A 27,654-nucleotide genomic window follows, 5' to 3' on the forward strand; every position below is an offset into this window, starting at 1 on the left:
GCTGTGTCAGGCTGGCTGTGTGAGACTGTCATCCAGGTACTGGAAATGGGACTGGGTAGTGGCAGGTGCTGCGTGCACAGTATCTCTGATCCTCCTGTGTAGGAAACAGTGCAGTGCATTCAGAGATGAGGAGGTCAGGGCTCAGGGAACTGACACCCTTGGTTTACACTGACACATCTGGCAAGTGGGCCAGGTAGGATTTGAACCCACATGTGTCTCATCACTTGCTTCTTCTTTCTGCATGAATGCACAACCACAGGATCAAAGCTTTCATTTCAGAAAGACTGCACTAAGTCAGTAGCTGTAATAGACACTAGCTACAATAGCCTCTGTTGGAAAATGATGTTCGTAAATGTGTTTGTTCATATTTAAAAATGGATTGATAAACTTTAGAATCTTAACTGCCATTTTATTAAGACCTTGTGATCTGGTTGAAAATAATTATGTTAATAGATGTATTATTTTCCCGGGACTACTGTAACAAAATGCCACAAGCTGGGTATCTGAAACACCAGAAATTTTCCGTCTCACAGCTCTAGAGGCCAGCTGTTCAAGAACAAGGTGTGACAGGGCGGGCTCCCTGAGGGCTGGGAGGAGAATCTGTTCCTTGACTCCTTCCTAGTTCTGAAGATTCACTGTCAGTCTTTGGCCTTGTCTGTCTTGTTGGCATGGTACCTTGATCTCCACCTTTGTCTTCATAGTATCCTTCTTGGGTCCCTGTCTTTTCACATGCCATGTTTTCTGTAGACCTGGTCAGGTTGCATTAGGGTCCACACTGCCCATGTGATTAGTCTTCGTGAATTACACTTACATGGACTCTACTTCCAAATAAAGTCAGGAGGTTAGAACTTCACCCAATTCAACCCATAACGACGGAGGAGTAGTAGTTGACTTTAGCAGCCATATGAAGAGGTATGAGGAGAGTCAGCCCTTGCAAGCATTCTTTCCTCAGTGTCTGGGCCACTTCAGGCAGGAAGTAGTCACTGTGGCCTTGTGAAAAAGAGGGGTGTGAGCAGACAGCGGCTCTGCCTCCTTTCCCATTGCCTGCGAGCTGCCCCTTCGTTCCCCTTGTGTAGGCCTGGATGAGAATTCCCACACAGAGGAGTTAGCACAATCATGAACAAACATGATTGTGTGGACACTACCTATGTCACCAACAGTAGGTGTGGACACTACCTCTGTCACTAACGGTAGGTGTGGACACTACCTCTGTGCTGTGGGATCAGGAGTAAAGAAAGTTTAAGGAATACTGGAATGCTCAACGTAAGACTCCATTCATTCCTGCTCACCAGCACCTCTGAAATCAAAAGTGATTTTTGACTTGAAGGCCAATTTCAAAGAAGACCTAATGGAAGTCATCAAGCAGGCTGAGGTCCCTGGAGTAGGTGCTGGGGCACAGTCCCAAATTTGATATCAACTCAGCATGAGGTCTTTTGTTTCCTGTCGGTAAGGTGCCAGGGGGCATTTGTCATCCTCCTTTAGAAGCAGTCAGCCTAATTAAATCAATAGTTATTTAAACCAAGTATAAAGACAGATTATCAATTAAATAAATACATAAATAAATGTACTCCATATTTGAGTAAGAGATATCACCTTTACTCCCAATGGTCATTAAAATCCCAGGTGAAAGAAGTTAAATTTTTTTAGAATTTTCCAAATTGTTATAAAATCATACACTTATATACAATATGTATATATTTGTGGTATTTAAGTATGTTATTTGTATAGTATATCAATACTTATATAGTAATACTTATATTTTATGTGTATTATAGATATGTATTACATTTATACAATTAATAAATTTTTTTTATTGGGAATTTTTCAAATGATTACATCCTAACCCTAGCTTAAACTCTGTTAATTTAAGTTTGTGGATCGCAAGTATCACCTTAAGGAATAGGTTTTATGGGAGGCACTGAGGAAGAAAATCCACCAAATTTTATTTATACCATTTGCATGTATAAGTATCTAACCATGAATCCCACTATTATATATAATTATAATTCACCAATAGAAAATACAATGCAAAAAAAGGAAAAGGTTTTATTAAATTTATAATTGTGACCTCATCTTACATTGAAGGGTGCTAGAAGAAGTCTGTTTCTCTATGTGGTGGTGTCAGTTTCTGATTTTCCTCAAGTTCTCCTTTATGAAACTCTGCTTTAGAAGTGTGTTTTAGAGCTAAGTATTAGAGGAAAGCCAGAAAATATCATACTTTTTCATGAAAGATAGAGAAAATTGTGTAACTGATCATGTTTTGCTAGTTTGCTTTGATTGCTGAGTGCTTTAGAACCTAATGACCAGCCAGTCTGTAGCAACCATGTGTGTTCTTATTTTAAATTATTTTTTCCAAATCTGCACATTACAATTTGATTTATAATTTAACTTATCCCAGTAGTTTTTTATTTTATATTTTACTACATTTTCTGTTTTTTTTTCTTTTCTTTTTTTTTTCCTTTGAATTCCTTTTGTAACAAATTAACACAAATTTAGTGGCGTAAAACAGTACAGATTTATCTTATAGTTCTGGAGGTCAGAAGTCCAAAATGGTTTTACTGGACTAAATTCAAGGTGTTGACCGGGCTCTTTCTTTGGAGGCTTCAGGAAAATCCCTTTCTTTGCCCTTTTCAGCATCTCAAAGGCATCTACATTTCTGAGCTGTGGAAAGCCAGTAATGTATCACCTCCACAGCTGTCCCAACTCCGACCCTGACACTTCTGCCTTCTTCTTTTAGTTATAAGGACTCTGTCGTTCTTATAAGGGTCAGCCTGCCATCTGAAATCTTTAAGTCAATCGTGTCTGCAGTCCTTCTTGCCATGTGAGATAACCTTTGCTGAGGCTACAACGTGGACTTTTCTGGGGAACCATCATCTGCCCAGCACATCTTTCCCTACCTTAATCTTTTTGTAGAATGAGGCTAGGCAAATAAATGGATATCTTTAAACTGAGAGCTTTGTCTTTTCAGATTTTAGTTGGTGTCTTGTTTTAATATTTTAATTTAGAAAATTATAAAAATACCAGAGGGATACATTGACTATAACAATAGTTCACTCTGTATCTTATTGTCAAGGGTAGAACATGGGCTCATTTGTATTGAGCTCAATTTGGTGAAGATTCAAGGTCTTGATTGTAGAGAGCATTTGGGAAGTGTCATTGTTTTGCTTTGGAGCTGCAATTTGGTTTAAGTATTCAAATCTTTAATATAGTGAATAGTTATAAATTAATATCCATATTTTGAGGGCTTTGCATTAATTCCCAATTGTGACAGAAGGACTGTTTATTGTTAGTACCAGTGAAGGTGCTTTATAAACTGTTAATTGTATGAAACAAACATTGATTTAGAGGAGTGTTTCTGATATTTTGTATTAATTACTTTGTATTAATTCTCTATCACTATGCTACACTTATTATTTCTAATTTCAAGATATTTTATTCAGAATCATCGTGGGCTTCATTTGCGTTCCTACTTTTGAATAATTGTGCTTTTTTGTTGTTGTTGTTGTTGTTTTGTTTTGTTTTTTATTGAAGTGGCTGGATGGCAAAGAAATAGAACGTTCAGAAAGGATCCAGGCGTTGCAAAACTATCCAGTGGTTGAGCAGCAAGTCCGAGAGCAGGAAAAAGCTTACTGCCTCAGAAGAGCCAAAGACAAAGAGGAGGCCCAGAGGAAGCTGGAGGAGCAGCAGGACAAGGAAGACAGGAGGAGGCGGAGGGACCCGGGCTTTGACGGGCGTTGGTACACAGACATCCACACTGCTGCGTAGGTCAATCCCGGCTTTGCTTCTAGTTAAGTCTTATTAGGCCAGCCATCTGTGTCCTCTCCCCAAGGTGTTCACAGTACCACTTACATTGCAGAAGATTAATTTGAAGAATAAAGTATGATATAATTTTGGAGGGGGAAATGGAACATCTCATAGTTCATGACAGTTCTAGGAGGCTCTCTTCCCTTAGAGAAAAATGTCTCTTCTAACTAGCAACTTTAATTTGCATCTAAAATTATCCTCAGAGAAATCTGTATAAAAGATTTACAGGAAAGATGAATTAACAGGTGTACTTTGATTTATAAAGTAGGAATATCTTAGAAAAGTTAAATGCAAATCACGTGCTTATAAATTGAATAATTCTGATTGCATCACAAAACATTCTGTTTTGTGAATTATATGATGAATATACTTTTAATGAGATTAATAACCCTCTAATTGATCTTTTTTTATGAATCTGAATTCATAGGCAAATGTCTTAAAAGTAATTGGATAGGAAGCTATAATTCCACTACCCAAGTTGATAAATGACAATTGTTTATGTTTGCTTTGCATCTTTTTGAAAGAACAGTGAAATGCCATTAAGAGAGTTATAAGCGTGCTGAGAATCCAGTTCTTTCCTTCAGGTGTCTGCCATCCTGAAGTTGGTATATATTTGATATACATTGACCTCATTATATTTTTGATGCCCTTAAAACATGATTCTGGCTCTTTAAACAAGAGCAGTTTGTGAGTGAGTGTGCATGTATTTGGTATGAATGGCATCTTTCTGTAGCTTTGCTTTTTATTCAACATGTTTTTGGGATCTGTGCCGAAGAAGACAGGTGAAACTAATTCATTCATCCTAATTATGGAATAACAAACATTTCATTGGATGAATAAATTCTAATTTATTCTAGAGATAATATTCAAAATATTTAGCAGCCAGTGGTTCTCTGGCCCTGGCAGATCAGAATGCACACGGCTTTAACAGACTGAGGCCCTACCAGTGAGTGCCAGCTGAGCAGCCCTGGAGCAGCCGTCCCTCTGTGCATGGTCACTTGCATTGTTTGCCCTGCTCCATTTTCTCAGACAACGTTGCACACATTTCCTTGTGAAGATATCAAAGTTTGTCTGGGATATTGAATAGAAACACTGTTACAAATAAGTTATGACATCTTTTCAACTTATATGTATTGCCAAAATGTTTTCCAAACTTAAGCTCATCTATCAGCAATATAGGAAAGCTCTCATAACATGAGATTTTAAAATATGGTCAACAAAGTTTGTTATTAAATAGCACCTAATTTTTTAACCTAATTGGCATTTGTAAAATTAGAATGAATTTGAATTATCTTCTCATATGTTTATATCCATTCATATTTCCTCCATCCTTGTCTTTTGCTTATATTAAATAAGTTGCAAGTTTTTTCTTCCTGATTTATAGTTTTTTTTTATGTTCTGAATACAAATTCTTTACACGTATCTTCTCCCAGTCTATCTTGTGTCTTTAATTATAAATGCTTCTACTTGTAGAATTTAAAAATATGAATATACTCAAACTTATTTTTTCCTTATTTTTAATGGAATCCGCCTTAACCCCAGCGTCATCTCTGACTATCTGGAATGAGCCTTTGTTGGCACTGAGGGTAGGGTGCTCCATGCTCCCTGGATAGGAAGCCCGAGCTCCTCACCACTTATTAAGATGCTCTTTTCCCCACTGATAAGAAGTGTCATCCTCACCAGGTCCTTCTAAACCTGGGTGTACTTCTGGTGCCCCTTGGCTGCTGCATAGCAGCCCCTCCACTTGATTTGAATTTCTCTGAATATATAGTGAATCTTGTATTTGACAGGAGATACTCTCATTTTTTCAAGATGATCTTGGCTGATCTTCGTTCTTTACCCTTCTGCATGAATTTTAGCATCCACTAATCAAATTTCCCCCAAACCCCTAGTGGAACTTTAACTGGAATTGCTTTTAATTTAATTAGCGCAAAGTTGACATCTTCATGGTATTGATCCTTTCCTTGCTGAACTTTGGAATTGTTCTTTGTTTATTTAGATCTTCTTTTGAGTCTTTCACTAAGGTTTTAAATTTTCCATATAAAGGTATTACATCATCTTTCATTAGATTTATTCCTAAGAATCTTGTAGAATAGAATAAAAAAATACAAATGGTTTTTATTGATGTATAAAGAGACAAATGATTTCTGGATACTGATGCTGTATTAAACAGTCTTGCTGACCTCCTTAAAAGTTGCAGTAGCCTATAGGATAAGCTGAGTTTTCTGTGTTAAAAAAATGAAACTACATAGTTTATAAATAGCAACTTTAAAAAAGTTTTTCAATCCTTCTGCCTCCGCTTTATTATTATTATTATTATTATTATTATTATTATTATTATTATTTTTATGGTATCCAGGAAGATCTTCAATATGGGATAGATCAACAGAAGTAAGAAGGGGTATCGGTATTTCATTCCCAACTTTAAAAAAAAAAATGCTCTTGGGGTGTGGTTGTGACTCAGTGGTTGAGTGCTTGCCTAGCAGGTATGAGGCACTGGGTTTGATCCTCAGCACCACATATAAATAAATAAATAAATAAGCAAACAAACAAACAAACAAATAAAGGTATTGTGCTCATCTATAACCAAAAAATTAAAAAAAAAACATTTTCAATTCCTTGTCATTAAGTAAAATAATTTCTTTGTAGTTTGGTAAAGTGTCTATTTTCAGTGATTTATATTATTTTACTTATTAAGATACCTTGTTACATTTTATAATATGTAAAGAAGCTAAGCATAATTTTATTCTATATTCCATTTATAGTATTTAAATTTCATGTTCCAATGTTTTGGGATAATCACTTGAAAAAACATCTTAGTTCATCTCAGATCAACCAAGCAAACTTTTTATGTTATCTCATTTCAGTTAAAAGAACAAAATCAATATTTACTGAGTACTTACTATTTGAAATACTTGGTAATAAAAGCTTCAGGTAACTTTTTCATTTAATATCAGTTTCTAACAGAGTATATATTCCAGGAAGAGGCAAGAGACCATACCCAGTGAACATTCTTGGAACGAGGTCACTTTCCCTCCACTAGAATAGACTCATCTCCTGACAGCAGTGTCCTGCTCTGTCTTTACTGGAACCCTGTCTCTGATGCCTGGCACTCAGGAGATTCCCAACAAATACTTCTTGAGCTTGTGTTGAATGGATGCTAGTATCACATGTAATACCCATTCCGTGATGTATAGAGACACTGTTTGATTCTCGGACAGTCCACAAACAGGGATAAAAGAGAAATCAGAGAACCATCCCCACATTAAAGTCATAAAATCAGAAGTTAACCCTGAAAAATAAAGCAAGCAGAGGCCACACCACAGAAAGCCTTGTGTTTCCTTCAAGAAAATTTTGGAGGTAGAAGATCATTAAAGGACCTGGAGGTAATTGGAGCAGCGTGGGAGGGTGGCGTTGATGGCTGCAGCTCTGCAGGAGAGGTGATGGCTCGGCTCAGTGATGCTTGCCTGTCATCAGAACCCCTGCAAAATACGCCAGGATACCTGGGCCCCACTACAGATTTACTGAAGGCACTGTGATGGGGGCTAGGCAGCTGGACTGTTTAACAAGGCCTCCCAGGTAGCACATCACCAGGATCATGAGCCCTCAAATCTGATACAACATGTTCTGAGGATAGAGGACCAGGGCCTGTCTCAGTGCTGTGAAAGTATGTCCTCCAACTTGGCTTAGACCCTCTGAGACACATTGTCAGTCAAAGGCAACATGCTGATGAGGAAAAATAGGTGTATAAGATATTTAAGGGGCAGCATTAAGGATGAAACTCATTTCCATTTTTGGTCTTACGTGCTCTGTACTTATTGGACTTTCCTAGCCCATCTTCTTCAGAGACTATAGACCACTTCCAGGCACCAGAAACACAAGAAGAGGAATACAACAAAAAGAAATTGAATGAAAGTGAAGATGATCTGGAATTCTGGAATAAACCTTCCTTGTATACTCCAGAATCTAGATTGGAAACTCTTAGACATGTGGAAAAACAACGAAAAGATCAGGAAAAATTAAGGTATTCCATTTTTTCCCTTATCACCAGGAGTTTGGCAACACTCTTACGTTATATTTTCACAATTACACATTATTTTATCCATCAGGTGTTAAGCCTTTGTTAGCTCTCACACGAAGATTTTGCTTTTCCTACACACAGCATTTTATTGAATTGTATTGACTTACATTCATTAACATCTAAATACCTTCTTTAGAACATCACAAATTATGAAATTTCAGGTTTTATTTGTATGTCTTTAGCTTTTTAAACCATTTATATGTCTGCTAAGTATGGGTTAGGTTAGAAATACTCGTTATCATGGTACAGAGGAAAATGTTGTTTTGTGAGATGAACGAGCTCCTTTGAGTCTATTCTATTAATTTTCAAAATGAAGAATTAAAATTACTTTCATTTTTTATTTTTATGATACAACTTTTTAGGATATTTAACAGTATGATTCCACTTTTGATGTGTTTAGATAAACTTTGATGATTTGCTAGAAGTTAGGATGCTTAAGCTGTTATTTTCAGAGTACTTTTTCCGAAGATAGGCCTGACCTGTGTCATCCTATTTCACGTGATTGCTTAAGTCTAATGTGTAAAATATTTTTAAATGATTTTTAAAAATATTACTTCTGGGAATACTTGTAATGCACAAGCTTGAGAATATGATCAATTAGTTCTGAAATATAGTAATCTACATGGCAATGAGATGAATTAGACACAATATATCCCCTATGATTATCAACTAAAAGCAACTAGAAGGATTTAGAAATCTCTTCTGCTTTCATAAAGCTTTTTCATTAGTAAGAAACACAGGATGGTGCAACAGTAGAGAATCATGTTTTATATAAATCACTTATTTGTAAAACATGGCATTTTGTATGTAGAGAGGTCACCATTGCTCTGGGAAGAGCACTGGAATAACATCAGAAAATGTTGTGACCTGGTCATTGGTTCTCTCTGTGATGTTGGCAAGTACCTTCCTTCTCATTTGTTAAGCAAGGCTTATTCCACCTGTTTTACCACCCACTGTGCAGTTAAGAGAATCAGATAAACCCTTTGCAGACTTCAGAGTCACTTGAAACAAAATGTGTGTATGTGGTATTTCTAACATATCTACCCCGTTCCACATGCACACACCTGTGCATGCACATGTTTATATGTGTGTGTGTGTGTGTGGGGGGGGTGTAATCTGTATAGTATTGAGCCTGAAATCAGCAGAATTGTTTTTCTCTCTGACACCTAAAAGAGCTGGGCTGAGCTGGATGGAGGGATGAGTCTCTCTGCTTAGTGGACGGTAGTCTGCCCAATCCATGGACCCGTGGACATGTGTCTCTTTGGTCTCCTGGTATTTTCACCAGCTGGGGAAAGGCAGGGACCAGGCCAGCCTCTCATCCTAATTCAGCTCTTGTCCAGAGTGTGTCGGGTGAAGCCAGATATTTCTGGATACTCTTTAATTGTCCTGAGTCATTGAAATAGTAGCTTAATTAGATCTGGAGGCTCAGTTTAAGATGCAGAAGAATGTGAGTGAATTTTTAAATAAAGTTGGCTGACGCAGAATCTCTATTAAAAGGACAATAGAAATTCAAGGCCCACAATTGCCTACAATCCCTTCATCTCAACAAATTTTTCCATTTCATCTTCTAGATCTTGTCCACATGTGCCCTATTGAAGTTTTTAAAAATATTTTTTCAGTAATTTTTAAAAATAAAAATAACAGACTAAATTTACTTCACGTATTCCATAAATATTCTCCTTTCTGCTCTTTCCTTTTCCTCCTCTCCCAAAGTTAACAGAGTTGGGTCAATGCCACCACACATTTTCCTCCTTCTATAATTGTGTAAGTCATCTCTGCAAATGTAGGACTTGGGGTCTTTAAAAAAACAGAAGACTTATATTTTATGTATTTGTTCTAAATACATCGTGAACGCTTTTGTGGGTTGCTATGGAAAGAGCAAACCCATTTTTAATAGCTGTAAGATAGTTCATAGTGTGAATGTGCCATGATGGACCCAATCACTCCTCCAGTGGTAGACATCCACAATAGTTCTGGGTTTTGCCACTACAAATAATGCTTTGAGAAATGTCTTTTTATATAGATCCTATGTAATGGTAATTTTTTATGTCTGTAGAATGGATTCTACTTGGTGTTTTAAAAATTGTACTTTTAACTGAAGCAGAAGCTCTACACACAAATGGAGAATTGACAGTTATCTGGGTAAATCATGCATAAAATAAGACTCATTTAAATATTCATGGGCATTTCATCAAAAAGAGTCTTCTTCCCCCATTCAAATTATCTGGCAAATTGTCTTGGTCACATTTTTGCTTTGCAGATTTAGATACAACCATATACAAAATCTGGTTTGATTTTTAATTCCCAGCATAGAGTTAAAGGAATTGACTTCATAAGTGAATTGTTGGTGTGTTTATATATATGGTGAATTTTTCTTAAACTGTTTCACAAAAACATATTAATTGATTTTATGCTCTCTTTATTTATTTTCCCTTCCCCACTGCCTCCTGTTCCCACCTACCCCCTATTAAGTGAAAAAAAGAAGAATGTGAAACCGGCCCGGACTTTGATCACTGAAGATGGGAAGGCCCTGAATGTCAATGAGCCCAAGTGCGTGAGGACAGGGCAGGACCTGGGGAGGAGACACTGGTGGGTGGTGGTCACGATGGCTTCAGTGACAGGTTTGCTTTGCTAAGAATAAATTGACCACTCTTAACGAGTTGGATGAGTCTAATAATGATGTCATTTTGTGTATATTTAAAAGCCAAACATCTATTATGTTTTCAAGTAATTTTCTTGATATCCAGAAAATGACCTTGCCATATGGAATCTTACTTATTTATGTATCCCATGAAATTTTGGACTACATACAATTTTATGCCTGAAAATTGCCACTGTGCTGTTATTGTTTTTTTATGAATTTTTAAATTCTGCCATGAACAAGCTGGCTGAGAATACTTACAATTCTCCTTTACCTCTACATTATCCTCTGGAACACATCTGCAAAGCATTCGAGAGCCAGGGATAGAAATTGGAATAAATATCTCAATAAACTTAATTAGAGAGGAAAACTATTCAAGCTGGGAATCCTCAAGTCTAATCACATCTGATCTACTCTGTCTGCAAGTTGGAAAGGAGAACGTGGGCTGAAAGGCCTTGCAGAGCCTAAACAGAGATCAGCAAGCCTGTGGACCAGATCCCGTCCGCTTCGTCTCATTAGTCCAAGCCTATTTGCGTCCATCATCTAATTTGCTGTTATTACCGTGAGGGAGGCAGAGTGTGGCGTGGCTCCCGGGCATCGCTCATTCTCGTGGCAATCCTGGATGGTAGGCAGGGTTTCTTTTTCACGGCTCCTAAGCCTGCGCTTCAGAGGTGAAGTGACTCGCCTGAGTTCACACAGCCGTCCAGGGTGAGTCTGATGTGCCACCCGTGCTCACCCAGTTCTGGTGATTGCCACGGTTGAGTCTCCAGTGCCCACCACACATACACCTTCTTTATCCAGCCGACAGGAGTGCAGGTCCGGAAAGGCCGGGCATTGCAGGCAGGCAACGCTGTGACAGGAGCTGCTTTGTGGAGCTAAAAAGTCCACTGAGACCCCTCTGTGGACCCCCAGTGAGACCACCACTCTTCTCACACTGACCACCGAAACCTGCCCCTGAAACCAGTGTACTTAGGAAGAGTCCCTGAAGAACTGATCACTCACCATCTCCCTCTACTACTGCCCAGTTCCTCATGGTCACTGTCCTCCTCCCGGACATTGCCATCACTATATTGATGTAAAATAACAAACATACGACGCAGAGTCCCTGCTTTCCCTTCCACTACCCCCCACCCTCATGTGCCTGGTCTCCCACCATTCTGCCTCTCCCTGAGAAACACCCACCCGTTGGCTGACCAAAGCCTGGGGTGTGTCCTGGATTCTTCCCTGATCAGTGAACCTCGGGAGCCCTTCCTGCAGTGAGCCGAGTCTCACTGCTCCTCGTCGCCTCATCACTACCCCCTAGGAGAAGGCAGCACTCCCTCTTGCCTAGACAGTTCCAGAAGCTTGTTAAGTAGTGGGCGTGGTTTGTGTGTTGGCCTCCTACAATCTGTTCTTGTCGGTTGAATAATGCAGGCAGGAGGGCACCCACTCCCTTAAGGAAAAGCCCTAGAAAGTGCCACTGGACACATTCCCTAACTGTGTAAATCACATGACCACACCTGAGTTCATGGGGCAGGAAGGTGTAGTCTTCATTCTTTAAGCCAGTTGCCTAGGGGTTCTGTTGCCAGGGACAAAGGGGGGGCAGAAAGTGAGGATGAAGAGCAACCTCTCTGAAAGTGACTTTCAGTGACATTCTCTTAAGGGAGAGTTTTCAAGCTGGCTGGCTGGGGAGTTGAGGAACAAGCAGTCCACCTAGAAGGGACAGGACATAAAAAGGCTCCAGTTTGGGACCAGGAATGCACAGGTCATTTGAGACACTGAAGAGGTCTGTATGGCTGGACCTTTGGGAGCAATGAGAGGGCCCGCCCCAGCGACCACTGCTGGCAGCCACATCTGCAGTTGTTTTTTTCCAGACAATTTAGTTTTGGTTCTTAGTTGGATAAGTGAGGGGCTCAAAAGAAAATTGAATTGCTAAGGAATTGTGGGTAGAGTGTTAACAGGGTGGAAGTTCTGCCCGTGACTCAGTCTAGTCCTGTTGAAAGACCTACGGTCCTGAAATCCTGCCTCTGATTCTTCATCCATAAAATGGAGTAACAAAAGACTGGCAGCATTTCCACCTTCCCAGGGCAAAGGAAAGGTCAGTCACAAAAGAAGGGACAAGTGGCAAGGGAAAGAAAGACGACAGCGCTCTTGAAACCCAAGGAATAGGGTGTCAGATAAAGGACTGCAAATGTCCCATTTAAGTTTCCCTAAATAACTCCAGTGCTGTAGGTGGCTTCCAGCAAACTTGGATGAAATGGGAAAGAAAACTTTAGCCACCAGATGTCTCCATCTCTGCACCAAAGCTAATTTTTTGCATGTCATTGACCTTAAGAGTCTCACGTGTAAACAACGTGAAGTAAGTGATTTATTGACGTGTTGTACGTTTCTGTTGATACTTAAAAATAAATATGGCTATTTTACTGTCCAACTACCAAAGTAGGCTTGTAATTGGAGAATTTTATTAAATTGTTATCCAATTTACTCTTGATTACGTGGTGAGGTCACCAGCACAGTAGCTGAAGGACTTCTCCAAATGTGTTATATTTTAGACTTGACTTCTCTTTGAAAGATGATGAAGAGCGTAACCAGATCATCGTGGACTTGGCTGTCTACAGGTAAACCAGTTCCTTATGCACTTATCTCATGGCATTTCCTTGCTTGCATTCTCAGGAGCAGACCTTTGAGTTCCGAAACATTTGGAAATGGAATTTGGTTTGCCACGTGGTTAAATGGAAAAGTTCATTTTTCAAGACAGAATTTACTGTGATTTTTTTAAAGCATGAAAATGAAAGGAAAAATCAGTGAATCCACAGTCCCATGACTATCAACTCGGGAACACCCCAGAGTCAAGTGATTCGCAGAGCTTTGCTGTGTTCTGATGCTGCTGCGGTGGGGACCTCTCTGCTCTTAAGACTGCCACTTCACTTCCATAGTCCTCTGTGTTTTTCCCAAACACTTCGACATAATAATAAGCTGCAGGTGGTCAGGCCCCTCCTCGGGCACACCTGGAGACCTGAGGCTGATCACCAGGGAGCTGCCTGTCCCTCCTGCCTCCCCCTGGTCTCACCGATGCTTTATTCCCGAGGGCAGGTGGCCAGGGTGTCCTGCTTGCCTCTCGTCACCACAGCAGAGCATCCTTCGTCTCTTCTTCCCAAGACGCCATGGCTTTGACCCTCTGCCCTCAGCCCGTAGTACCCCTCCTTGTCACAAGTCACATTGCCTCCTTCCTTGAGGGTCACCTCAGGGTCCACTCACACGCACGTCCTCTGCCTGCACTGCTGACACCCTCAGTGTCCTTGTGACTTGCAGCCTCCTGTCCTCCAGCCACCTGATCAGGTGTCACCTTATGGAGAGGTGGCCTGCCCCACTGTCTGACTCAAACAGGAGCTAGCCCCGCCCAGCGCTCTCCCTGCCTCTCCTGCTTTGGGTTCCTATGTGACAAATCGACCTGTGTCTAGTCAGTGCCTGGCACCTCTTGGTGGCACCTCATGGCCTCCACAAATGTGTTAGAATGAGGGATGAGGGCAGTCAGGGGGTCAGTGAATGTGGGTGAGTGTCATTGGTGACATTAGAGGACGTGCTCTGTTCTGCTGAACTTCCCCGTAACCCTGGGAGGGAGGAGGAGCTGCTGACCTGGAACTACCCAGGAGGGGGTACATTGTCACAGGGTGAGTCTCAACAAAGCAAATCGTGGCTTCAGAAGTCAGAACGTAAATCCTTAGGTCTTTGCTTGTTTAATGGTAGTAAAATAGGTAGAACTTAAACTTCATCTTTTCAACTGTTTCAAAGCACAACTCGGGGTATTTAGTGTGTGCCCAATGTTGTATAACCACCAGCATGGTCTAGCTCTGGAACGTTTTCCTTACCCTTGAAGGAAACCCCATATTCTTTAAGCAGTCACTCTTGGTTTCTTGACCAGTTCTGTTTCTTGGATCTGCCTGTTCTGGATAGTTCATATGAATGGAGTCATACAACACACAGCCTGTGTGAGAGTTTCTTTTACTCACCAAAATGTCTTCAAGGTCCATCCCTGTTGTAGCATGTATCAAATACCTCCTTCCTTTTACTGGCCAAATAGTATTCCATTGTGTGGATAGATGACACATTTCTGTCTATTCACCAGCTGAGGGACATTAGCATGGTTTTCACCTCTCGTTTTGTGAATGGGAGCTGTGTTTCCCACTCCCCATACCCACCAACCACTTGCTGCCTGTCACCTGTTTTTAATGAGTTTCCAGTGCTTTCCCAGCTGCTTCATGTCCTCTAACACTACAGCTCCCCAAGCAGCCGTCTCTGTTGGGTTTCGTTAAGTGTTTACGATTTCATCCTTTGATCCTTTCCACTTTTAGGGGTTTTTTTCCTTTCTGCAGTTTAATGGTACACACAGCCCCTTCATTTGTGGCTCTGTTGGCTGCTGTCTATTCAGAAGTAAAAAATAAAAAAATAAAATAACAGTTTCCTGCAGGGCTGGGGCTGGGGCTGGGGCTCAGTGGTAGGGCACTTGCCTTGCATGTGTGAGGCCCTGGGTTCCATCCTCAGCACCACATGAAAAATAAATAAGTAAGTAAATAAAATAAAGATATGGTGTCCATCCACAACTAAAGTATATATATAAAGGTTTCCACAGTGGAAACTTTCCTCTTCCCCACGTCTGATTTTCGGGGTGGTGTCTTTCTCCTATATAGTAAACCCCTTCTATTCTCATGATTCTGTCTAATGACGTACATTTAAATTCTTTATTATCTTGGCTCATGAGAATGTACATGAAGTTAAATTCATTCAGTCATGTATCCTTCCTGGCTTTACTCAGCAGTTATCTGTAGAAACTTAGAGAATGCTGGGCTAGGAGAGATGGCAAGGATATTCTAGTTAACGTCAAAGTTCCCCTATGGCTGGGAAGGAGGATAGTAAGAGACATCTAACGAGTCTTACAGAAGGAGAAGAGAGCTCGTAATGCTGTGTGGGGTCTGTGGTTGGTGGAGGGGGCTGGTCGGGGACGTTGCTGACATGGGCAATGATAACTGAAGTCTGAGAAGTAGCTTGCTCTACAAAGAACTGGTAGAAGATCTTTTCAGACAGAGAAGGGTCCTGCAGATAGGAACAGACGAACATGTTAGGGGGCCCTAAGCATGGGCAACATTATACATTAAGTTGTAAGAGACCTTGTTTCTATTTTTATTATTATGAAATTATTTTATGAAATCACATAGAGTGCTACTTCATTAAGTATAGATAGGCACCGTGCACATGCCTTCAGGAATTCTTAGGGGGAGGCATGATCAGTAGCTTCACTGTACAGACGAGGAAACTGAGGTTTTGAGGGGTTAGGAACTAGAACCCGGGTAAGGAAGCAGGAAGCCATGAAGTCAATTCCCACAAGGCTGTGTGACTCCAAAGCCTGGGCCTGCAACCCTCATATTGACTTACCTTCCTTAATGTTGGTGTTTTTTGAATCATTGCTGTATGTTCTAATGTCCTCTATCAGTATTTTAAAATATATTACAGATAATTATTTAGTTAAACCACTTGTTTTAATGAGTAATGTGAAATGGAAGTCTTCCATTTGCTCATGAGAAAAAGAAAATGTGGCCACCTGATCTTGGGGTCCCTGTCATCACTGGCAGCAGGATGTGCTTTGAGGGAGGAAGCATGCTTGTTTTCCAGGGGAGGTGGTCCCAGCACAGCTGCAGAACAGCTGCAGGTCCGGAGAGGGTCTGAGCAGGCAGCATTGTGGCTGCAGGCCCAGGCCCAGTGGATTCAGCACTCCTGTCTATTTGAGTTGCAGGGGCTTAAAATAAAATATTCATGAAAGCACATGGCAAGCTGTTTTTGCCAAACCTCTGGTTTTCTAGACCTCAGATATTTTTGGGTTAGGGACAATCAATGCCAAGTATACTTATAGGTCTTAAAATGAAATTGCTGATATATTGGAATTCCTCTGTTCTAGGGATTAATTAAAAACTAATTTTTAAAGAACTTTTTAGCATGGAGATTTTAAATTTTCTTCACTTAAAATGGGCTTAAGTGTGAATTTGTATTTGTACTTATTTAAACTTACTGTTTTTGGAAATTATAAGATTGGGTCTGTTTGGTTTTGCAGGTATATGGACACCTCTTTAATCGAGGTTGACGTGCAGCCAACTTATGTGCGAGTAATGGTCAAAGGAAAGGTAAGTGGAAGCCTGGGACTCTTAACAGTATTAAAAGATAAGCCTTGAACTCAGCTGTGTTGCCTCAGAATTTGCAAATATTAGTGGGGAAAAAAAAAGCAGAGTACTATTTTTTTTTTTTATGCCATGGGAATGGTATAAAGTGCAAATGAGTGCTGACCATTGCATAGCTTGAGACAATGAGCCAAGTAACTCTGTCTCAAGTTGGGCTTTTTAAAAGCTGGTAGCATGGCCACACGTGTGGTGGTCCATGCATAAAGTTTAATAAATATCTAGATAGTCAGTGATTTCATTCATGGCAACCATAATGTTTATCTATAAACTACTCCTTAGCATAAATGGACACATGAGTGTCTCACTGTTTGTGATTGGTGACCGACCTTTAGATTATTCCTTAAAATAGGTAAAACGTTCATAGAGATCAAGCCCAGCTCAGGTATTACTTTTTCCTAATAAGTTTGGGCACACTTCCTAATTGAGCAGTGAACCTTGGACTTGTAATGAAAATATCTCTCAAAGTAACTCTCAGGTAACACGCCCTTGGTCCTGATCTCTGCTGCTTGTTTTCAGCCGTTTCAGCTTGTCCTTCCTGCAGAAGTCAAACCTGACAGCAGCTCTGCGAAAAGGTCGCAGACAACAGGACATTTGGTGATCTGCATGCCCAAGGTAGGGAACCGCATGTGTGTCAATCTCAAGTCTATGACGTGGGGTCCTGATGGAACTTGACCTGTCAGGCCTCATGACAACTTGTGCTGGAGGTGCTTTCATTCAAAGAACCAGGAAATCTACTGGGACCAGCTCAGCAGGAGGCCGAGGTCTGGGAGGAGGAGGAGGAGGAGGAGGAGGAGGAGGAGGAGGAGGAGCTGGGGCTGGTGTGACGGAGCCAGGGTGGTGCATTCTTCCTCACTTCCCATGCAGTTCTCTGCCACCTTCTTTGATCTCTGAAGACCAGGTCTAGGTGGCAGTTGGGAGGATATGTCACAGGGTTCTGCTAAGGGAAGCCGGTGCGACTGAGCATTCTATTACATGGTGATTGGTATTTTCTATCCAAATTAGCTTGAGAGGAGAGATAGTACACCTGGATCTCTAAAAAGATTGTGTTTGATTTCCAAATAGGTGGCTTACTAGTTTTGGGACTTTGGGCAAGTTATCCACATTTCTAGGTCTCTATTTTCTTATTTCACTTTTAAGAGAGAAATGCATGTAACATTCACAGCACAGTTAGCACTCAGTGAATACTGCTCACGTTATTTTAGTATAGTTTTTACGTTATGCACCAGATATTGCTTTATCTCAAACTCTTATTTCGGTGGGGGGGGGCGGTGGTTATTGTTGGTGTTACATATGTATTTTTTATATGGCAATGGGATCACTTTGATCCAGTTCCATTTAGCAGGCATTGTTGAGGGCCTAAGTTGTGTCCGTTGCTATCTTAAAGAACAATAAGAAACTCTGGGTTTTTAATGATTTATTAGGGGAATAAGATTAAAAGCAAATAATTTGCTACAATCTGAGAAAAAGCAGTAATGGAGTCATGTACTAGAAATAGTGGAGCAACTGACTCTAATTTGGTGAAGAAGAAAATGGCACCATGAATTTGAAGGGCAAGTTGCGGGTGATACCTGGAGGAGAGGAAGGCCATGTGGCAAGGAGGCAGGAAGCCGGTGCACAGTGTGTGACTGCGAAGTGGCTCTGCATGGCTGTGGCAGGACATGTGAGAGGGGTGAGGAAGAGAAAGCTGGAGGCCCACAGCAGGAAAGGCACAGGTGACCTTGGAAGAAACACCGCTCCAGGTGCATCTTGGTATTGGGGACACACTGGAGAAACCAGAGAGGCACTGCTGGGAAAATCAAGGTGAAAAATGACAAAGCTCTAAACAGTACTTTCATTCTTTAACATTGAGTGAGTGCAGAGTAGCAGCCAGACACTGCCCCAGGGGTGAGTGGCAAGGTCTCCACTCTCTAGCATTGAACAGAACACACGCAATTAAGCAAGCAGGTTGATTTCAGGTGGAGATGAGCACTGTGATGCAGACACAGCTGGCGATGGGCAGAGGGGAGCAATGGAGAGCACAGACTGGCCCCTGGAGATCTCACGGAGGTCAGCAAAGGTCAGGAAAGATCCCTGTGGAAAGAGCACTTAAGCTGAGACGTGGTCCAGGAGTGGAGATGATGCCTTGAGCAGAAAGAACAGCAAGCGCAAGGGACCTGGGTGGTATTTTAGTCCACTCTGTCTTGCTGTGACTCAAGATCTGATGAGAACTTAGAGGACGAAAAGTTTATGTTGGCTCATGGCTTCAGAGGTTCAGTCCAGCTGTGGTCCCAGGTGAGGCAGAGCACCGTGGCTGAAGGGTGTAGCATTGGGAAGCAGAGAGAGAGCTCCCCCTGCCGGGGGAGTGTAAACCACCAGGCATGTTCCCTGGCCTGCCTCCTCAGACACACCCTCCCTGCCTAGAGTTAGGCCCAGTCAATCTCCACCTGTGGATCAGTCCACACATGAGGCTGCAGCTCTCCAAGTCTAATCATTTAACCTCTTAGGATCTCACGCTGTTTCACTCATGAGCTGTTAAGGGACACCTCATATCTGGTCCAGGAACAGGGTGGGGGAGGGCAGAATACCTGGAACATAATGAGTGAGGGGGAAAGTGGATGAGGAAGGTGCCAGAAACACAGGCAAGAGCAAGCCAGCTCTGAACCCAGATAGAGAACATGAGTGATATTCCAGGGGACACCATTGGTGGGCTTTAAGCAGCAGAATAAAGATCTGATTTCTGTTTTTAAAAGTCAATTCTGCCTTCTTTGTGAATTAAGAATCAAAGGGCAGAAAGACTAGAAGCAGCACGAACAGCGAGACAGCTCTGCAGAGGTTGGTTGTGTTAGGGACGACAGCCAGGCGGGAAAGCAGTGATCAGTCACTGAATTCAGTCTGCACTTTCACAGGGGTGGAGACGAGAGTTGGGGAGGTCACGGACACTCTCCCTAGTGGGTGTACGCTGGAGCCGTTTCCTTAGATGGGAAAGACTGAGGGAGGATTTGGAAAAGCAAATCAGGGATGGATGGGGCCATTTTAAATTGACATCCAGCTAACATCGCAGGCCTTGAGCTCAGTGGGGAGAATCGACCAGAGACATGAAAATGGAAATTGTGGGTATATAGATAATGGTTATAAACATGGGCCTGAAAAAGATCACGTTAGGAGAACGTGAAGACGGAGGGGAGAGGAGGCCCCATGTGGGAGCAGGGAGACATGCCTTCATTTTGTAGTCAGTAGGGAAGGAGCCAGCACATGAAATCATGGACGAGTCATCAGTGAATTAGGAAGACAGAAGTGTTGGTGTCAGGGAAGCCTAAAGAAGAAATTGTCCCTTTTATTTATTTATTTATTTATTTTGCTGGGGGAGGTACTAGAGATTCAACCCAGGTGAGCTTAACAGCTGAGCTACTCCCTACCCCTCTTTATTTTTTACTTGAAAACAGGGTATTGTTAAGTTGCTAAAGGCCTCACTAAATAGCTGAGGCTGGCCTTGAAATTTCTATCCTCCTGCCTCAGCCTCCCGAGTTGCTGGGATTGCAGGTCTGCACCACTGTCCCTGGCCTGAGAAAAAATTGTTTTGCAAAGAAGGAGCTACTAAGCTCAAGTCCAGGAGCTCATCTCATGGCAAAACCTCTAAGATGGCTGTTGGGGAGAAGGAAAGTCAGCTTTACTGAGAATGCTACACCCGGGAAGGAGACAGCCCTTTTGTCTCAAGTATCACCTTCCATGCCTTTGAGGAGGTAGGAACATTCATATGAGGATCGGGTGAGGGGCTACCTGCAGGAACCAAGGTTCTAAGAGCCTGAGTCAGGCGGCCTGGTGTCTTGAGAGGTGATGTCTCCTGGTGACAGCCTGCTCTTCTCCATGTGGCAGGATGCTTCAGGACACAGAGTGAAGGCTGTGTCCTGGGAATAGAAGTAAAGCAAGGTGGTGAGCACAGCAACAGGCTCTCACAAATGGGGCAGTCTGAGAACCCCACAGAGCTGATGGCTGGATTTGGCAAAGTGCAGGCCTCTACAGTCCTGAAGAAAGCCCTTTCAGTGAGGTGGAGACCTTGGAAAGCTGTCAGGAAGGGCGGCCAGGTGAACTAGTGGGTGGGGTGGAGAAGACAGGAATTCAGACAACCATGTTGGGAAATTCTGTTGTGAACGTGAAAGAGTAATCAATCGCAGAGACTGGAGGGGCTGGAGAATCAAGGGAAGCTTTTGAGGCTATAAACGGTGTAGCTAGAAGAAACATTAAATAAGCAGAATAAAAGACTCTTTGCATGTCGAGTGGAAAATTGAAGATGAGGAGATAGGCTATACCTCCCTGGTGGGTTAAAATCATAGTGTTTACAACTTCTAAAGACTGGTAGGGTTGCTTCTGATGAATTTTAGATTCTCAGGCTCCTTAATTTTGATCTCAGAGTTGACTATCTGAGACAGAATTTGTTTGAAAGTCTGACAGACTTATTATAGATGAAAACCCTGAAAGAATTTCAGGAAATTAAGCTTTCAAAATTAATTTTTCCATACAAAGTATCTGGGTTTCTCATCATGGGCTCTGTGGATGAGTTAGGATATTTTCTGCTGTAAGCTGCAGAAGCCCAAATAAAACTGGCTTTAACCATAAAGAACTCTTACAACAAGATAGAAGATGGGGAAGCCCCTCGGCAGGCAGGGTCGGCGTCCTTCTAAAATGCCACCTGTCCTCAGATCGGCTGCCTCCCCGGAGACAAGCCCTAGGGTAACTCCGGCAACCGCCTCCTTGTTCTCACCTTTTCTGAGACAGAAAGAGAGTCAGAGAAAGAGACTCAGGGAGAGCATTCTCTTGCCACCACCGGTCAGAAGTTCCTCTGGATGGAGGAGGCCAGGTAGCCGAACAGCCCATGCAGTCTTGATTGGCTGAATCCTGAGGGATTGAGTCCATCTCTGGCCAAAGGGACAGTACCACTTGAGTGGTTTCTATCAGTCAGGCCTCATCCCATGACTAGGGCAAGGTCACCTTCATCTAGGTCACTCAGATTTCAAAGGGGAAGAGTGAGAAACCAGTCCAAAGGGGGTTCTGCTGTCAGGAAGAAAAGAACAGGGAGGAGTGTCTGCTGCAGAAAAGGTGAACTTGACTGAGCGCCAAGGCTTCTACAGTGATTCCATGATCCTTCATTTTTCTGTAGCCAGTTTTCTAGCAGAGCAATTATAGGTAATCAATTATGAATCTTTATTTGGAGGCAAAATATAGCAAATAAAATTTATTGTCAAGCAATAAAAGTAACCAAAAAACTGTAAGAATCACATTGTCCTATGGGGTCAGGACAAATTAGGGATGCTTCTCTACTACTAGAGTATCCCACAGGGAAACCTAAGAGATGACGTAATCCCTTCAGCACTGTGACAGAGACTGTCTATGATGTGCTGATCAGCAGCCTTCTGTTTTCTGCTTGGAAACTGCAATTCTAACTAAAAAGGCAGAGTCGTTGGCAACTCTGGACTCTCCTAAAGGGAAACCAAGAGGTATGAATTGTGTACCTTTTGCAGGGTGTGCCACACAACTGGTGAGAGAAATTCTGCCATTACAGTTGAGTCTTTTAAATAAATACACCATTTTGTTTACATTTCCCTTTTTGTTTCTATAGCTGTCTAAATTTTTCATGTTAAATGAAAACTATAACGAATGGCTTATTAAGTAAAAAGCATTTTAGAAGTAGTTGGTTGAAGATAATTTATATAGAAGGACTAAAAACAGTTTTATTGTTTCCTCAACAATAAACTATGAATCATGTTTTTCCTTTGAGGTATACATTTGTGAAGATTTTAGACCACTATGTTAAAGTAACACAGATATATGTTATTGTTCCTTCCAAAAGGTAGTCAATAAAAACTAGACTTTAGACAATGATTTCTTGCTCCAAATTAGATGTTTTAAATTTATGAGTAGTAAATTATATACCTTTATATACCTGTAAGTATATAAAGCTTAGAAAACAAAAGTTATTTTTAAATCATTGAAAGTTATAAATAGACCACACACACCCCAGATGAGCTCTTGCCATTTGCCACTTTGAGGTAAGCCTGGAAGACATCATGGTAAGTGAAATAAGCCCAACACAGAGAGGAAAATACTGCTTAATAGGATTTATATGTGGAATCTAAACAAAATAGTGTTTCCCGGGAGTGTGGGTGGAGAGAAAATAAGGAAACAGAGGTCAAGAACACAGAGGAGCACAAGCCTACAGAACTAAGGTATAATGTGAGGACTGCATTGGTAAATTTGTATTCCATTAGGATTCACACTAAATGAGTTGATTTTAGCTGTCTTGCCACAAAACAAAACAAGCAACAACTATGGGAGATGATGGACATGGTGATCACATCAATAGAATAACCTTTTCACTTTCTGTGTGTATCCCATAACATCATGTCATATGACTTAAATATACACAAGAAAATTTATTAAAAAGAAGCTGGTAGAATTAGGATGAATTTGGCTTCAAATAACAGAAAATTCTGACTCAAAGAGGTTTAAATAACAAACAAAATTATTTCAGCTCACCTAAAAAAGAGATGCGGGTTGGCACTCAGGTATCATTTTAGTTCACTCATACAATACTGTCAACATGGTAAGTGAAACTTAGTACTTTCAGAAATATCCAAGGTAGGTCTCAGTAGTTTATAATATTTGCATATTCTAAAGCAATTAAAAGAATATCAGAATTGGTGCTTGGTAATTTCCTCTTTGTGATAGTTTTTGCAAATAAGCCTGTGACTGGCTGACCTATTTGTGCCTATATGTATCACAATACATCATATTTATTTGTAGAAATCCAATGATGAACTTTGTATCCATTTTCCAAGGACACATTGATTCCTCAAAATGCTGCAATTGATATTTCTTATTTAGATACTTCATTCCGCATTTTTTAACAATGTCAATTTTCTGTTTTTGTTTCTCCTGACCATAAACGAGTCTGGGTCCGTGCAGAGTGGGTGCTGAGCAGTAGAGCAGGTTTCACCAGGCTCAGTCCGTTACTGGTCACCTAGGTCAAGGCTGAGTTTCCTATCGCACCATCCGTGGGTGCTGAAGCTGCACTCCCCTCTCATGAGGCTTCCCCTGGCTCTGCAGTCCTAGGTGGTTCCCAGCACAGTCTGCAGCAGTCTTTGGTACATTCTGGACTTAGTGACGTACAGACATCACAGTCCCAAGCACGCACCAGCTCCCTGATGCCACTTGCCATGGTTAGAGCTTAGCTGTGGGCACCTCCTCTGTCTGCCCTCTACCACTGAATGGACTGCTGCCTGGGGCAGGAGTGAGTAGCCGATGGAGTGGCCCTGTGGCCTTCTTATAGAGGTGGCGCCAGGCCTGGAGGGGAACTGCCCAGGTTACAGAGGAATGGGAAGCATACCGTCCAGGTTTTCTTCTCAGCCTTGTCCACTGGCTGGTGGAACTGCGAGCTCTGGCACTTTTTATATTTCTCACTCTTTGCTTTGAGGATTGGCATATGAAGAACCTCAATGACCATCGTCCATGGCCTCTTATTACATTAGATATGGCCACCTGGTGAAGAAACAAAGATCAGTGGGTACCATCTACTAACCAAGAATCCCTCCTCATCTCCGGATGAGTTAGTGATTCTTTTTTCAACACAGCTTGATGTGAGCCAGACTGTCCCTTTTCCCATTTCATTCAGAGTTCAAGGCCAGCCCCTCATAGGCTGCCCCTGTCATCTTTCTTCCTCTTGCTTTCTCAACATTCCAGCCTCATTGGCTTCCTTGGTATTTCACAAACATGATGAGCACCTATCTACCCCAGGGCCTTTGCACAAGGCCCCTCTGCTGGAATGTCCTCCCCAGGTATTCCATGTTGGCTCTCTCACCTCCTTCAGGTTTCTGCTAAGTGTCACTCCAGCGAGGACTTTCCTGAGCCCTGTGTTCAGAAGCACCTTGCCCGTTGCCAGCACACCTCCTTCCCTCTTCTGCTGCAGCTTTCCTCAAGGCTTTAGACCACCTGGATGTTCAAATATGCAGTTGTTCATTTCTTTGTCTGTTTTCTCCAACAAGACTTTAAGCTCCAGGGTAGCTGGGACTTTCATCTGTTCCGTCACTGCCTTGTCACTGGCACCGTGAACAGACCTGGCAGAGCAGATGCTCAACAAGTATATGAACAAGTGGATAATCAACTACATTTTGATATTTAAAAACTGAATCTGCCCTAATTCCTAAGTATTTCCAGCCCTTTACTGATAATTTTCCATGTGTATTATTCCAGATTGACTTTATCAAATCCCGTCTCTGAAAAAGGCCCTGGCAATTCATGTTGCCATGGGTGTAGAGATAGTGGAAAGAAATCCAATGGACTTTGGATCCAAAGACTTGAGTTAAATCTCGGTATTTTTATTCAGCAGCTGTGAAACTTTGAAAAATTATTAATCTCTCTGATCCTTTGGTTCCGCACCCATTAAATGGTACTTCTAATAATTCAGGCTTCAAAAGGATTATGTAAATTAATGTAAGTAAAGCACCTAGGACAGTGCTTAGAGATAATGCACATTGCATTAGTGCTGATGTTTAAACAAAGCATTGTTCATTACTGTTAATTAATACTGTAGAATAATATTTATTTGTATTTGTTAAAAATGTTTTATAATTATTTATTACTTCATTTTCTTTTGCTATAACAAAACCCCTGATGCTAGGTAAATTATAAAGAAAACAGGTTTATTTGGCTGAGGGTTCCAGTGTCTGGAAAGTACAAACAATATGGTGCCAGCATCTGGCAAACACCTTGGCTATGTCACAACTTGACTGATGGCATCACATGGTGGGACTAGGAGGTCATGGGGTGGGGTCATGAGGCAAGAGGGGAAGCAAGGAATTAGCGAGGGCCAGGTCAGCTCTTTTGTAACAGCCTGCTCTTGGGAACTGGGAACACATTCACGGCAGGAGACCCACACTTGCTTCCCACCAGGCCCCACCTCATCAAGGCGCCACAGCCTTTCAGGATCTTTACATTGGAGCCCACACTTGTGGGTTTTGGCTGGGACAAACCACATCCAAGCCATCCGTAGTGGTCACTGAGACTTCACTGAATTTGTGGATCATAGTGGGAATGACTGGTGCAGTCACGTTATCAAAACTGGACCCCAGTAATGCACTCACCATTAGCGCTTCTCCATTACGACACTTCTCAGAAGGTGTTGTTTGTTTTAGCTCTTTTCTTTCTGTAGCTGCTACACCTTTTCTAGAGTTCGTTCATAGATTCCATGCATATGATTTTAGCTCCTATTTTGAGTGGGATTATTTCCCTTCCTATTTTCTGAGAATTTATGTTTGCCCTTCAGCCTATTTTTCAGATGTGTAGTTGGACTGAGTTATAGGCACACAAACAATCTGATCATCAGCTTGGAATATTTGGCATATGATCTCACCACAGTCCAGCTTAACAAGATTTAACTGAAATTTTGCATTCACTGAGGGGTCTGCTCGCTTGCATCGAGTCATTAAATTAAACTCCCATCTGATTCTCAATTGACAAGTTACAGGAACACTCTAAGAATATGCTTCATGATTTCCTTTGGGTGTTCCTTCAGAATAATTAACTGAGATTAAGGAAGTGGCTGTCTGAACTGAACAGCAAAATGTATTTGCAACTTCAGCTGCTGAGCATCTTGCTTGATGCTGTTTATGCCAAGCCCAGAAGGTGAAGGTCACATATTAAGGTCAGTGAAACAAACAGACCACACTGCAGAGAACAGCCTCAGACTCCTTCTCCCTGTTACTTGGATGCAGTTCACGGTACTTTCTCTCTCCTTGGATAGACCCAGCTGGCTGCCACGTGCGTCTGTAGTGCTGGTCACTTCACAGGCTCCCCTGTCTCCTCATGCCTCTGGTCTTTTATTTCCCATGTTCATCTCATTCCTAAAACTCCCACCATTGAAAAAAGTGGAAGGGCCCAAAGATGATGCCCATGAACTCCCAGCATCATGGCTGCCACCTGCCCGTCTCTCCGCTCACCCACCTCTTCTCCCTGAGCCCATGAGCCCACTGTCTGTGATCTGTCCACGCCCTAGATGTCTGTGGCATCCTACTGCCACTCGCCTTTAAGGGGGGATGTTTTTCCCTGTGGGAATTCTCTCCTCTCCACTGCTTCACTGCATTTTCCCTCTCTGGATCTTATATTAGAAAACATGCTGAAATATGTCCCCTCTAAAAACCCAAACAGAACAACATAAAAACATCCCCTTCTATTTATTGCCCTAATCTAATTTTTTTGCAACACTCTTAAAGCAGACATTTTTATCTGCTGTTTCAGTTCTTCTCTAAAATCTGTAAAACTCCCTAACTCTTCTCCTCCCTTGAAACATCTGAGGCCCCAGTCCTGTCCCCCTTATCAAATGCCATGCTGTCCCTCATGCTCTTCCTTGAAAAGTAAAATAGTCCTATAAAAAAAAGTAAAATAGAATTGAAAAGTAAAATAGTCTTGTCCCCCTCCCGGAAGAATTTTACCACATATTCAGAGATAAAATACATCCACAGGTACTACCCTTGGCCTTTTATACTGTTTTACACCATTACTCCATCCCTCCATTTAGAGAAAGTTCCCATTTTTGTTCGTGCGTTCCAGTTGTGCATGGTCTGGATTTGTGCTGACACAATCACACAGGAGTGGCATGTCATTTGCGTTTGGGGCCCCAGTACGTCCCCTTCTCTTTCTCCTCTCTTCCCTGTTCCCTTTCTTTGCTCCACTGCTCTTGCTTCTGTTACTTCTGGTTTGTTAACGTGATTGTTCTATAGATACTCACAAAGGTGAGATCCACTAGGTGACTCCTGTCTGGACGCAGCGGAACTGGATCAATGTCATTTCACTTTTCCCCACTTTTCTCCCTCCCCTCCCCGCCGTGATTCCCTCCCTCTACTGAGCTGATCTCCCTTCTATTTTCATGAGATCTCCCCACATTTTTCAAGTCC

At 41.8% G+C, this 27,654-nt stretch overlaps 1 protein-coding gene across 1 annotated transcript in view; it reads left to right on the forward strand.

Annotated features, from left to right (window-relative positions):
- Dnaaf11 (dynein axonemal assembly factor 11) overlaps window positions 1-27,654 on the forward strand; it is an 86,184-nt gene that overhangs the window by 26,843 nt on the left and 31,687 nt on the right. Inside the window, exons 5-10 of the mRNA XM_046449262.2 lie at window positions 3,532-3,761; window positions 7,637-7,828; window positions 10,358-10,435; window positions 13,058-13,123; window positions 16,609-16,678; window positions 17,249-17,344. Coding sequence (XP_046305218.1) covers window positions 3,532-3,761; window positions 7,637-7,828; window positions 10,358-10,435; window positions 13,058-13,123; window positions 16,609-16,678; window positions 17,249-17,344 — 732 coding nt within the window. The remainder of the gene's footprint in view (window positions 1-3,531; window positions 3,762-7,636; window positions 7,829-10,357; window positions 10,436-13,057; window positions 13,124-16,608; window positions 16,679-17,248; window positions 17,345-27,654) is intronic.

Source organism: Marmota monax, unplaced genomic scaffold, assembly GCF_021218885.2.
Source record: "Marmota monax isolate L192 unplaced genomic scaffold, Marmota_monax_Labrador192_F-V1.1 WCK01_AAM20220418_F8-fsc00073, whole genome shotgun sequence".
NCBI lineage: Eukaryota > Metazoa > Chordata > Mammalia > Rodentia > Sciuridae > Marmota > Marmota monax.